General features: G+C 42.4%; 1 protein-coding gene across 14 annotated transcripts in view; it reads left to right on the forward strand.

The window, feature by feature from the left end:
- LOC18436053 (palmitoyltransferase AKR1) overlaps positions 1 to 12,599 on the forward strand; it is a 45,947-nt gene that overhangs the window by 31,303 nt on the left and 2,045 nt on the right. For 7 of the 14 annotated variants that reach the window (XR_016061089.1, XR_016061092.1, XR_016061094.1 and 4 more), the window contains one exon: positions 2,341 to 2,406. The exons of 2 other annotated variants lie outside the window; for them this stretch is intronic. Coding sequence is in view for 5 of the 12 variants with exons in the window: in XM_020668291.2 (XP_020523950.1) it covers positions 2,341 to 2,406 (66 nt within the window). In the remaining 7 variants the exon portion in view is untranslated. Of the gene's footprint in view, positions 1 to 99; positions 158 to 558; positions 771 to 2,340; positions 2,407 to 12,599 lie in introns of those variants that run through there. 5 more of the 14 variants (XR_016061090.1, XR_016061093.1, XR_016061095.1 and 2 more) reach the window with 4 other exon arrangements.

Raw genomic sequence — 12,599 nt, forward strand, 5'->3', positions numbered from 1 at the left:
CAGTCCCTTTCCACTGCAATTTTGTTTAATAAAAGTGCATGTTATACATGCACATTTGTGCCTTTGTACACATAACACAAGCCACGTGTTTTTCTGCAGTCATGAATGGACTTGAATACCAGTTATAAACAATAACCGCCACGCACCAGGAATCTAGGTATCTGATGGCCTAACCAAGGAATTTGTCCAGTTATCAAAAAAAAAAAAAAAACCAAGGAATTTGTCCTTGAAGGATTGTGCTATTGGTTTGTTTGTTGTAGATTGTGATAGGTGATTATGCTCAATTTGTTAATTTGGTACGAGACATGTATTTGGTTATATTTGAGGAAAACTAGGTGTTCTTAAGTATTGAAGACCCCCCCAACTAAAAATAAAAACCTCATACATCCTCACATGCTTTAAACAGCGTGAAACTCACTGTGTGCACCATAATGCCTGTTAAAAGTCAATAGAGAACGTACTGGAGCCTATATGATCTTTTATAAGAAAATTAAGGTTTTCGACAGATACTGTTCTGACTATACGAGGAACTGTGCTCCTTGGTTTATCTTGAAACAGGAATCCAGATGTAATTTACAGTGTGCACTGTATAGTGCAAAATCAAGCACTTTCAACAGGTTGAAGGCATTCAAGTGTGGCAATAATAACAGCAGACCCAAGAAACCAACAAAACCTTAACTTTTCAGCAATGTTTTTATCCCCATGTTTGACCTGATCTTAGAGGCAATATCTTCATAAGTCATCATAGCATGAAGATCAAGCTCTGTAAGTTTCTGAAGCAAAGACGAACCCACATGTGGTTCAGAGACATGCAGAATTGTCGAAACCTTGATCTGTATTCCAAATTTTATAGGTTGAAATTGTGGTTTAGATATGCTATTTGCACAAATTGAAGCAGAGAAAATGTAAACTTGACCTAATTTGGGCTAGACATGGATACTGGTTTCATATCCATTCTGGACATTGCAATGAATTCGATTTCATTAAATTGGTGATGGGGAACTATATACAAAATTACTAATGTACAAACAAATTAACTCATCATCATGTGCAATGAGTAAAATACTTCTTAAGGATATTGCACAAACATAAAGACATGCATTACGCAACAAATGACTGAAATGTCCCCCCTGAAGTGAGTGGATGTTTTTCACCAAGTAGATATGTCTATATTTGGTGAATATTTTAAATAAATCATATTCCTAATCCTATCCCAAGTGGAAATCAGACTATAACGCCAGGAAGTAATTTATATTGAATCAAGTGGCAGTCCTCTTCCATGTGCTTCATGGTAGGACTAGATGCTGACTGAGTGGAACTAGTGTTTCTTCTCTGATAATTGGTGTTGCACTCATCTATGAGAAAGTAATACCATCGTTTTCTTTATTGAGACATAGAACCTGCACTGTTAATCACCATATCCTCCAATAGTGCATGAAGCTTCAGTATCTTTGCTGGTAACCATGTTTTCTGTGTTTCTTATTGGGTGAGTTAATGAGTCCCCAAAATATCCAATAGTCATTAGTGGGCTCATGGTGTCTGGACTATTAACTATTATTAAATATTATGCACATGCATATTACAGGTAGTTATATATTTATGTAGACTGCCCATTGTGTTGGTCACTTGTTACGACAACAGCATTAGGCCATTAAGGCAACAGCATTTGGTCATGTTTCACATGCAAAGAATATGTAGTTTTTTCATAAAAAAATAAGAAAAAAAAAATGATTGCAAAGCCCAGCTTTCCTTGGACCCTACTAGCCTCCTGGCCTCCATACTTTCGGTAACAAGTCCTGATCTCTCCATGTATTTTATTCTCCCATACCTGTTTGTCCCCTAGGGCTTTGTTCTCATACATCACTTATCCTCTCCCACTTCCAGATAGATCCTATACCCAGTTCCTACCACTATGATAGTGCTTTGTTCCATCCCTTTCCTGAACCTAGGGAACCCTAGAAATCCTCATTATGATGTCGAATCACCAACTCCTGTGAAGTTTGGAAACAGTTCCTGATTGTTGGGAAAATAATGTTGTCCTAGCAATGCAAGGGTGGGTTGTAACCCTACAATCCATGAGGTCTGGAATGAAACCTTCAATATCACTAAGCACAGAGATCAATGGGGGAGCATTGAGAACATTGCAACATGCATTTCCCATGATTTCTTCTTAACTCTAGAACTACATTGTTACACAAATCTCGTTTTTTTTTGACAAACTAATGTCGTTGTTTAGCTATTATATGTTTTTAATTTCTAACTTCTCTAGCTATGTTTTTCCTTCATCTTTCTGCATCAGAATGTTTGAACTTCTGTTCATCTCCATTCATTTTCCTGCAGAGTTATTTCGCTGGAAACTTGGCCATCAGCACAACGCTATTCTGTCTTCTTCAAGTAGTATGGCAGGTTTCTTTGATGACTTACTCAAACTGTTAGCTAATTTTAAAAATTTTATGTCGGTACCTTCTGCAGAAGGTCATCATCTATAGCATTTTGTTATAATGGATCATCAATTTTATGTGTAGTCATGGAAAACTAAAATGCGGAGTTCTTTTTGAGCTGGCTACTTTTCCATTCTAGATGTATGACTTAGAGGTTCATACAGAAATCATGTGCATAGGGATGATTCCTAGGCTGGGGTTTCACAACTCAACATGAAATCAGTCCATGAATGGCTAATAAATAAATCATAAATTAGGCATCTAGCAATTTTATGATTTTATCATACTTTCTCAATGGGTAGTTGATTGTATAATGTTTCGTGTGAATGGTTGATATGCATCAGTGTTTGACAGCTCGGCTTGGGCCAATGCTGGCCAGTCTGAACCACAAAGCAATGAATGCCCATTCCGGTCCGATTGACTCCTTGACCAGAATGCCCATCAAACTGGTGTCGAACATAGTGGTCCAGCGGTTCAAGGCTGAATAGGCAGGTCTAGATGGGGTAAAATATTAAAGAAAGACCTCAATTTTTTCAATTTTGGGTCATTTTTCATCATTTTTGGTTGGTTTTTTGGTTCTTTTGAAAAAGAACAGGGGCATTTTGATCATTTTGACAAAATGGGAGGATTTTGAGGCTTTAAAGTGGATTTGTAGAGAGAGAGAGATATACTCTAGAGAATTGCTCTCCTTCTCTCTCTACTCAACAACCTCCAATATCATTATCATCACCATCGCCATCATCCGAACCTTATCCCAATTTTTTAGGGTTGGTTACATGGATGTGGCAAAAGTTTTTTGTTAGTTGCCAACCTAACACAACTCTCCTCCTTTTTCATCCGGGCTCGGGACTGGCAATGGTGGAGTTACCAAACAATCTTCAGTATCTTTGGGGAAAGTTTGGTGACTTTTGAGCAGGATTATGGCCATCGGCCTGTCCAATTCCAAGCACCAGGTTAAATTTATTACACTATTTCTTTCACTTGCTTGTTTTATATTTAGAAAAATTGAATTGGAGTCTTTTTTTCCAAATTAATGCAATAGGTTTTTTCCTTTATTCATTTTAATGGTTTTTGTTGCTTTAATACGTTTATTGTTGTAGGCTTTTGCTCTTTAGTTAGCTTATAATATGCACAAAAAATGCATATTATAAGCTAAAAAAAAGCAATGGAACTATAACAATAAATATTGGATTTATTAACAATTTCTTAGAAGAAAGAAAAATGTTCATAGAAAAACATTATTAGAAAAAATAAATATTAGATTTATTTACAAAATATGCATATTATAAGCTAACAAAAAAGCAAAAACTCACAACAATAAACTTATTAAAGCAACAAAAACCATTAAATTGAATAAAGGAAACAACCTATTGCATTATCTTGAAAAAAGAAGAAGAAAAAATAGATTTTTTTATAAAAAATGTTAGCATTTTTTTTTTTTTTTTTTCTTTTCTTGTTTTTGTTTAACATTTCAATGGAACTACCAAAACTGCTTATAGATGAAAAATATTCTCCTAATATGTTTTTTGCAATTTTCCTATTTTTCTATAGTTTTCCATATTTTTCTCAATTTTTATAATTTTTGATATATTTCCCTTTTTTTTATTTTATGACTTGTAACCAGTCTCAACCACTGCGTTCAACGGTTTGGGTCTTGACCTAACAACTTTGGCTTGGGCTCAAAGCTCAGGCCTTGGCATGGATGGGTTAATTGGGCAAGTCTGAAATGACTTGTCCCAATCTTGCCCAAGCCAAAACAAGGGGCCAAAAAATGAAAATACTAAAAAAATTGTAACGCCAGAAAAATGGCAAATTATAAAAAAAATTCCAAATAATCATAGTAAATGAAGAGAAATATATAAAACATAGAATAGAAAAAGTAATATATGTCATTGGCTTGAAAAATAGATAGACAATAAATCAATTATGATTGACTTAGTGAAAACTAAATCAACTTTATGAATTTAAATTGAAAAATGAAACATTCCAAAAATTTTGAGGCCGATCCCCTGATCTTTACACTCGGTGCTAATCGATGTGCTAAATCCTTGGGAGAGTTCCTCAAACATTCCCAATTGAAACCCCCAAACTAGATTTGGGTTTCGAGTTTGAATCTAGAAGATCTGACCTCTTGAAAAAATTTTGATGAATAGTAAATGCTAATTTCAAATCTCTCAAATCCTTTTTTTTTTTTTTGGCCTTTTTCATGAGAAAAAAAGCTTATGGTTGGACAAAGAGTCCAAAACTAGGCTTGGGGATGAAATTTTATACAAAGATCGACTCCATTGTGAAGAAATCACAATATTCACTTGCAAGCCCTTGGCCAAATTCTTTGATCCATCTGTCTCACATTTAATGTATCAAACCCTAGGGCCTCCAATCTTCAAAAATAAGGGAAAATGGGGGCTAATTTTCCCAGCCTTGTTTAACTAAAAAGTCTATCGGATTTACCCGATTCCTGTACAATTCTTATTTACTTTATATTCCCCTGAAGTTTTGGGCACTTTCAGGCTCGACAGGGTGCCAAGCCTGAGTAATTTAGGTGAGTCCAAGCATACTCGTTGGAGTTGTCGACACTGATATTTACTGATGTTGTTGCAAATCATCAATGACAATGCTACCCTGTGATGTGCCTCTTGAGCTTTTTAAATTATAGAGTTCTTTGCTTTTATGTGTTAGTCTTATGCCTTGTTTAATTAGGCTTACTAATAAGTTCAGATTCCATCAGCACTAAAAATCAAGATAATGTTTGAGTGCACAAACTCTTGCCAGATATCTAACTAATCATGGGAACAATATGACATGGGATAAAAGAGATTCATGGCTCCGTCTCAGGGCGCTCCGCACGGCTCCCATCCTAGCTCTAGAATCCATCCAATCTACGTTCCGTATCCTTCTCTAACCAGCAGCAACTTCAGCTTCCTCACCCCACCGCTTCCCATCCGCCCTTCAACAGCCCACCTCCCTCTCTTCTTTCTTCCTTCCCACCTATCTATGAAAACTATGTTCATCTCATCCAAAATGCTAAACAACCTGCTCCCTTGAGCCTAGCCTTTTCCCCTCAGTCTTCCAACTTCCTACACCAACCCAACCCCCACCCTCCGGCCCCTCTCCACTCTCTTCATTCCCGCTTGCTCGCTCCGTTCTCCATTCCAGTAGGGGGAAAACACTCTGCCTAAATCAAGAAATCCATGGGGCTAACTCTTGTTGGGCAATTCAAACCCCACAGAGATGGTATCTTAGGCATCCAATAACACAACTACATGTGACCCATCATGCTTGCCTTCCCCAGCGCACCTCCTCTTTTCCTCTCTTTCCTTTACCTTCTTCAATCTCGAAGGCTGCGTGTCCTTCTGCTACAGCTCCCCCTCAACACTATCCTCCGTACACAACAGCTGGCTCCAGCCTTCACACATGTTCCGTGAGCGGCCCCCTCCATGTGCCCTTGCCCCCTTCTCTGTATGTGAGTGCCCAACATGTGTCCTCCCAAGGACGGTCTGATGGATGATATGGCAGGCCCCTTCAATTGCTGCCGTTAGACCCTACTCTTCTCAGGCTGCACTTCCCCCTCTCACCCTTGGCTTCATCCCGCCTACTTCCAACCCTGTTAATAGTACTTTGGCAGACCACTCCTCATCTTGTTGGCCTCCCCACCTCACGCAGTCCCCCACTCTCCATGCCTCTCAGCAGCATGTAGTCGGCATCCTTTGTCTCCCACTGCCGTTTCCTCTTTGCCTTTCACTCCCCAACTCCCTTTCCCCTTCCCGCCCCCTCTCCCTACTCTCTTCAGAGGCTCCATGCCCCATTATCCATCCCCCACTTCTTTCACTCTGCTGTGCCACTCTCTAATCTCTCTTCTCCCACCCTCCCACCTCTGAACTCCATCTTACCCTCACCCTCTTCATCCTACCCCTCTCCCTCTCCCTCCCCCAGCCTTCCCTTAGCAAACCCATTACGTCTTTGTCATTCCTTACCCCTTCATACTCTCCCACCAGCACCTCTTGTCCGGCCCCTTCTCCTTTATAGACCCCCCTTCACACCATCGCTCGGTGTTTTGCCCCTTTCCTGTCCACTTTGGGAGGAGTGTTTTCACTGCTAAGCAACCATCTGCCGCCCACCTCTTCTTTGATCCCCTACCCTGACGATTCCTGCCTCATCCCCATATTCTAGCACCTCCCCCCCCCCCATATTCTAGCACCTCCCCCTTCTTCCTTCCCTTCTTCCGGCCCCCTCTCCTTCGGAGACCCCTTCACACCCATCACTCAGTGTTTCGCTTCTGTCCTATCCACTTCGGGAGGAGCGCTTTCACTGCTAAGCAACCATCTGCCGTCCACCTCTTCCATGATCCCCTACCCTGACGATTACTGCCTCATCCCCCATATTTTAGCACCTCCCCCTTCTTCCTTCCCCCCAACACATCGTATACGCAGATGTGCTAAATCTCACTCCCCCTACTTAACTGTCATCTTATCCTCGTCAGGAGGCTACACCTTTCTCCTCGGTAGCGGACTCTTCTCTGTGCCAGTCTTTGGCTTGTGTCAAATCCAACTTCGTAGACGATTTGGATTGTGCCCAAGGTAACATCAAAGAGGTGCTCAAAGTAATGGGCCTTATGTTCGTTGGCCCAAAAGAAGCACTTGAAGCCTTCATCAGAGTGGACGCCACACCAGAGCTGTAGAGACAGCCAAAGCCAAAGCCGAAGGCAGGGCTTCAGCAACTACTCAAAAATGATAGCGAAAGCTCACCAATCTCCATTTCAAAGTAAACTATGACAAAGGGGAACCACCTGCCCCTACCCCACCTCCTCTCCATCCTCGGCACCACAGCAAGCTAGACGCTCGACGATGAGTCCCCCCCCTTCCTCCCTCGCCCTCATAATGAAGATTCTAATATGGAACATTTGGGGCTTGGGTCACCCAAACAAGCGGAGCTCAGTCCACAATTTCAATTCTAAATTTTCCCCTTCTCTCCTCGGTTTGGTGGAAACCAAGCTCCCACCTCCTTCCCTTCCCTATATCCAGTAGACTTGGGGCTTTAGACCTTGTCAATGGGTCACCCCAGAAGCCCATGGCACTTCAGGTGGAATCTGAATCCTATGGGATCCAACCATCCACGCCGTTGTCAACTCTCACATATGGCAATTTTCAGTCACAGTAATACTCTCAAGAATCACTGATGGCTTCTTGTGGAAAAGCACAGTGGTGTATGGACCCAATTCAGACAACACCAGAGACGCCTTTTGGGGAGAACTTCAACATGTGGCTTCCTTGGCCCCATCCACCTGTTGCCTAGGAGGCGATTTCAATGTGACTAGGTGGTCACATGAAAGAAACTCCAACGATACAATTACCCCTCCCATGGTCCAATTTTTGGACTTCATTTCCCAAAACCACTTTCTTGACATCCCCGTAGAGGAGGCGGAATACACTTGGTCCAACCACTCTCCCAATCCCACCTTATCTAAATTGGGTAGGTTCCTCACTTCTCTAGAATGGGACAATCTCTTTCCTGGAACCCAGTCCTTCGTTCTTCCCAAGCCTACTTCAGACCATTGTCCTATTTTATTCGATTCTCAGGCAGCCCTGAGGGATCCCAAACCTTTTCGCTTCGAGATTACATGGTTTGAGGAGGCCAACTTCCCATCCGTGGTTCACTCAAAGTGGAAGTCATTGTCTACCCAAACTCACGGGTGGGCTGGGTTTAGGTTATAGAAGAAACTGCAGTTCCTCAAGACCTCTTTGAGGTTGTGGAGTTCTCAACTACCTGGCAACCTTTGATCCAAAAAAGAGACACTACTACAGTCCATACTCCATTGAGACTCCACTTAAAAACTTAGAACCCTCTCCCCATCTGAGCTGGAGCTTCGGTCCAAAGCTAAACTTTATTACAACCTTCTCCTCAAGAAAGAAGAAACCTTTTGGTCCCAACGAGCAAAGGTCAAGTGGCTCAAGTCCAGGGATCTCAACACAGCCTACTTTCACAAGATAGCTGCTATAGATGCGAAAACTCAATAACCCATCTCAACCGTGCCTCTTTGAGAAGGCTGCTATCGACTACATCTGCCGGCTATTTTCCATTCCCGGTGTCCTGGACCTTACATGGATGACCTCTCCTTTCCTTCCTTGCCTCCCGAAATAGCAATCTCACTCGAAGAACCCTTCTTCGAGGCGGAAGTCCTAGGGGCAATCAATGATCTAAGCTCCGATCGTGCCCCAGGACCTGATGGCTTCCCCGTTGCCCTTTTTAAATGCTTTTGGGAAACTTTAAGGCCTATCATCATGGCCTTTTTCAAGGACTTCTATTCTAGAGGAATAATCCACAGGGCCATAACTCCACTTTCCTGGCCCTGGTTTTAAAGAGAGAAGGAGCTAAGAGCTGAAAGATTTCAGGCCCATAAGTCTGATCAACAGCTCATACAAAATTTTGTCCAAAGTCCTCGCTTCCCGCCTTAGAAAGGTCCTAGGCTGGGTTATCTCCCCAACTCAAAGGTCATTCGTGATGGATCGCCAGATCCAAGATGGGGCTGTTATAGCCCATGAATGCATCCACTCTAGCCACCTTCAAAAGACCCCAGGCTTCGTAATTAAACTTGACTAGGAGAAGGCATATGGCCACGTAGATTGGAAGGTTCTTGACTAGACTCTCCTTAGGATGGGCTTTGGGGCTAAATGGAGAAAACGGATTCAAGGTTACATATCCAATCCATTCTTCTTGTTGCTAATCAATGGGTCTCCCAAGGGATATTTTCAGGCTCTAGAGGCCTGCAAAAGGGTGGCCCTCTATCACCCTTCCTCTTTTCCATAGTGGCTAAGGTGTTTAGGCATCCATCTTACAAGGTTCAACAGATGAAGGTCAGGTCCTACCATCTCCCACCTTCAATACGCGTATTAACGATAGTCTCTTCTTTTGCAACTCATCCTGGCAACAAGTTGACTGCTCGCTTCTCTTCCTCCAATGCTTTGAGTTAGCCACTGGCTTCAGAGTCAATATGGAAAATCTAAGATAATGGATGTTTCCTTGGACAATCCTTTAGTTCAGAGCCTAGCTGACCGATGGGGGTGTGCAGTAGATGATTGCCATCCACTTATTTGGGGCTTCCTCTTTGTCTTGGTCTGGCAAGACTTAACCATTAGAGTCCAATAATTGATAAATTTGAAAGGAGGCTTGCTACCTGGAAAGGGAGAATTTTATCCTCGGCCGGATGTTTGACACTCATCAAGGCTACCCTCTCTAGTATTCCTCTCTTCCTAATGTCTCTGTTTCACATGCCTGCCTCTTACCAGCGAAATTGGAAAAACTAATGAGGGGCTTTTTGTGGTCGGGTGAAGGTGGCCATAAATTCCACCTAATCTCTTTGGCTAAGGTGTACTTACCTAAATCCCAGGGTGCATTCGCAACTTAAGAGCCATCGACTTAGCCCTACTAGGCAAATGGTGGTGGCGCTATGCCACACAACTTAATCACTTGTGGAGAGAGGTCATCTCTCGTAAATGCTGTCACCAAAACTACTGTCATCAAGACCAGGCTTGGCTACCCTCCTGCAGGACCAGTGGCAATATATCATGCTTTTGGAGGTCCCTTCAACCCTGCCATAGCCTATTTTTGAGCTGGGTCTGTTGTCGCCCAAGGTTGGGAAACAGTATTTCATTCTGGTCTGACTTATGGGTAGGTGGCAGCCCTCTTAAAGAACAGTTCCCCACCCTCTTCCGGCTCGCCCTAATTCCCAACTCTACGGTAGCTGAATGCTTTGTCTGTTGTGGGACTCTAGAACTTGGAATCCCATTTTTATACGGCCCCTCACTGATCAAAGAGATTGAATACTTTTCGGAACACTCAGCCCTCCTACACTCAGTTTTTCTTCCCTTGTCTGGGGAAGATAAGATCATGTGGTCACCAGCCACATCGAGGAACTTCCCTGTTGCCTCCTTCTATTGAGCTATTATGCTGCTTCCCTTCCCTCCAATGCCGCCCCCTCAATTGCAGCCAAAGCCTGGTTCCCATCCATCCCCCCTAAGATCCAAGTTTTTGGTTGGGTTACCCTTCATGAAAGGGCCCTAAAACAGATCAACTCATGAGAAGAGGCCTCTCCCTCCCTAACAGATGCGTTGTATCTTTTGGCTGAAGAGACAAATGCCCATGTCTTCATCCATCGTGAAGTAGCATCAGCCCTTTGATTTGATGCGCTCAACCTTTTCAAGTGGACCTGGGTTCCTCCCCACTCAATCCATCAGCTCTTTTCTACCTACCTAATACTCCTTGGAGCAAATCTGGTTATTTCCTTTGAGAGTCTGTATTGCTACTGTCTTGTGGTCTATCTGGGTAGAAAGGAAAAGCAGAATTGTTAGGGGGGACGTAGCTTCCAACCCTTCCTTGATCGACAAATGCCACACCTTAGTTTCCTTTTGGGCCAGAAACCGTGAACTCCTAAAAAATTGCTTCTTTGCTGATCTTCACCACTATTTGCAAAACCTCCTATACCTGAGAGCTCCAATAATATCTAGCTCTTCATTGTGGAGACCGCTGGAAGACTGGCAAAGCAAACTTAATTTTGATGGTTGTTCTCTTGGCAACCCGTGCCCCTCCGGGATAGGGGGCATCTTCAGAAATTCTGAGTGCTCTACCCTTCTTTCCTTCTCCTTAACTGCTGGAGTTACGGACTCCACTACCGCATAGGCCATGGATTTGCTCGAAGGGCTCCGAAGACTCAACCCCAGCTGGAACACTGAATTGGTGACTGAAGGCGACTCTAGTAATGTTGTTACTTGGGCCTCTGGGGCAGCCCCATGGCCCTGGAGATTTGACCACATCTTTGAATCTAGTATTTAGAGAAGCCAATGGGTCACCTGGAATCTAGTATTTAGAGAAGCCAATGAGGCTGCTGACGCTCTAGCTAGGGAAGGAGCGAGTCTTAACTTAACCACGGGAATTGTAGGCATTTTTTAAGCTTGCATCCCCCTTCTCTCTTCTGCATCTGATGTAGAGCTTTTTTGGGGCCCCTTGTGGGTTTTTGTATAGGGCATGCAAATACTGGGTTACCTAATTTTTGTATACGCTCTTAGTTGTACTCATTTACTATATTAATACAATAGTGAACTAATATATATATATATATATATATATATATATATATATATATATAGATCTATATATGCACGGGATATATTGTTCCGGTTCTTGTTGTCAAGAGAGGCCCTTACAGGATAAGTAATTCTGCAATATTTCCAATGGTAAGACCATGCATATCCAGATCATATTGGTAACTTTCTACAGTTGAGAAACTTCACTCAATTCAATTTTAAATCCAACTTTCTGATGACCAAGGTTGTTAGTTGAACTTAGAGCTTGGCTTTTTTTTTTGGGTAAGTTGTGGGGGAGAAGGCCCCCTACCCGTTTTTCATTAATAAAAGAGCAGAGAAAAACAATTAAGATACAACCCTATGGTAGGGCAATTGTGCCAAATCATGTAATAAAAGAGAGGAAAGAAAATCCGGTGGTCTATGGCGCCACACAGTAGCACCGGGGCCAGCAGCTGCCCTCTTATCCAGGGCATCAGTAACCACGTTAACCTCACAAAAAACTTGTGTAATGGATCATCAATAAGAAGACAGTTTGGTGCAACAATTTTCTACTATTGTTTTTAGCCTCCAAGGAGTATTACATCGATTCTGAATGACATTCACAAGCAAGACCGAGTCACTTTCAATCTGAATTGGAAAACAATTACTTTGAATAACCAATTGAACTCCTTCCTCAAATGCCAAGAATTCTCCACGATTATTAGAAGCAAAGCCAAAATGCTTTGCGAAAGCAGCAATAAAACCACCCGCACTGTTCCTAATATCTCCACCACCATTTGCTGAACCTGGATTTCTCAAGGAAGCACCATCAATATTGAGTTTATAATTATGAGTCCCAGGAAAAGACCACGCTATCGAAGTAGAGGATTCAGCCCCCTACTGCTGCCAAGTTATCCGAAGGTTATCGATGATGGCCTTTTCTGATAAATGAAAAGATCACTTCTTAACTTCTGCTAGTGCCTGAACTTGGCTACCACATCCTTGATACAGAGGAAGATCACAACTTCCCCTCACTATAACATGTTTTATCTATAAAACATTTGTGTCTAGGGATGTATGACCAAAACTCTCTGTCAACAGT

This window comes from Amborella trichopoda, chromosome 8 (genome assembly GCF_054954075.1).
Source record: "Amborella trichopoda isolate Santa Cruz 75 chromosome 8, AtrichopodaSantaCruz75HAP2 v2.0, whole genome shotgun sequence".
NCBI classification, from domain to species: domain Eukaryota; kingdom Viridiplantae; phylum Streptophyta; class Magnoliopsida; order Amborellales; family Amborellaceae; genus Amborella; species Amborella trichopoda.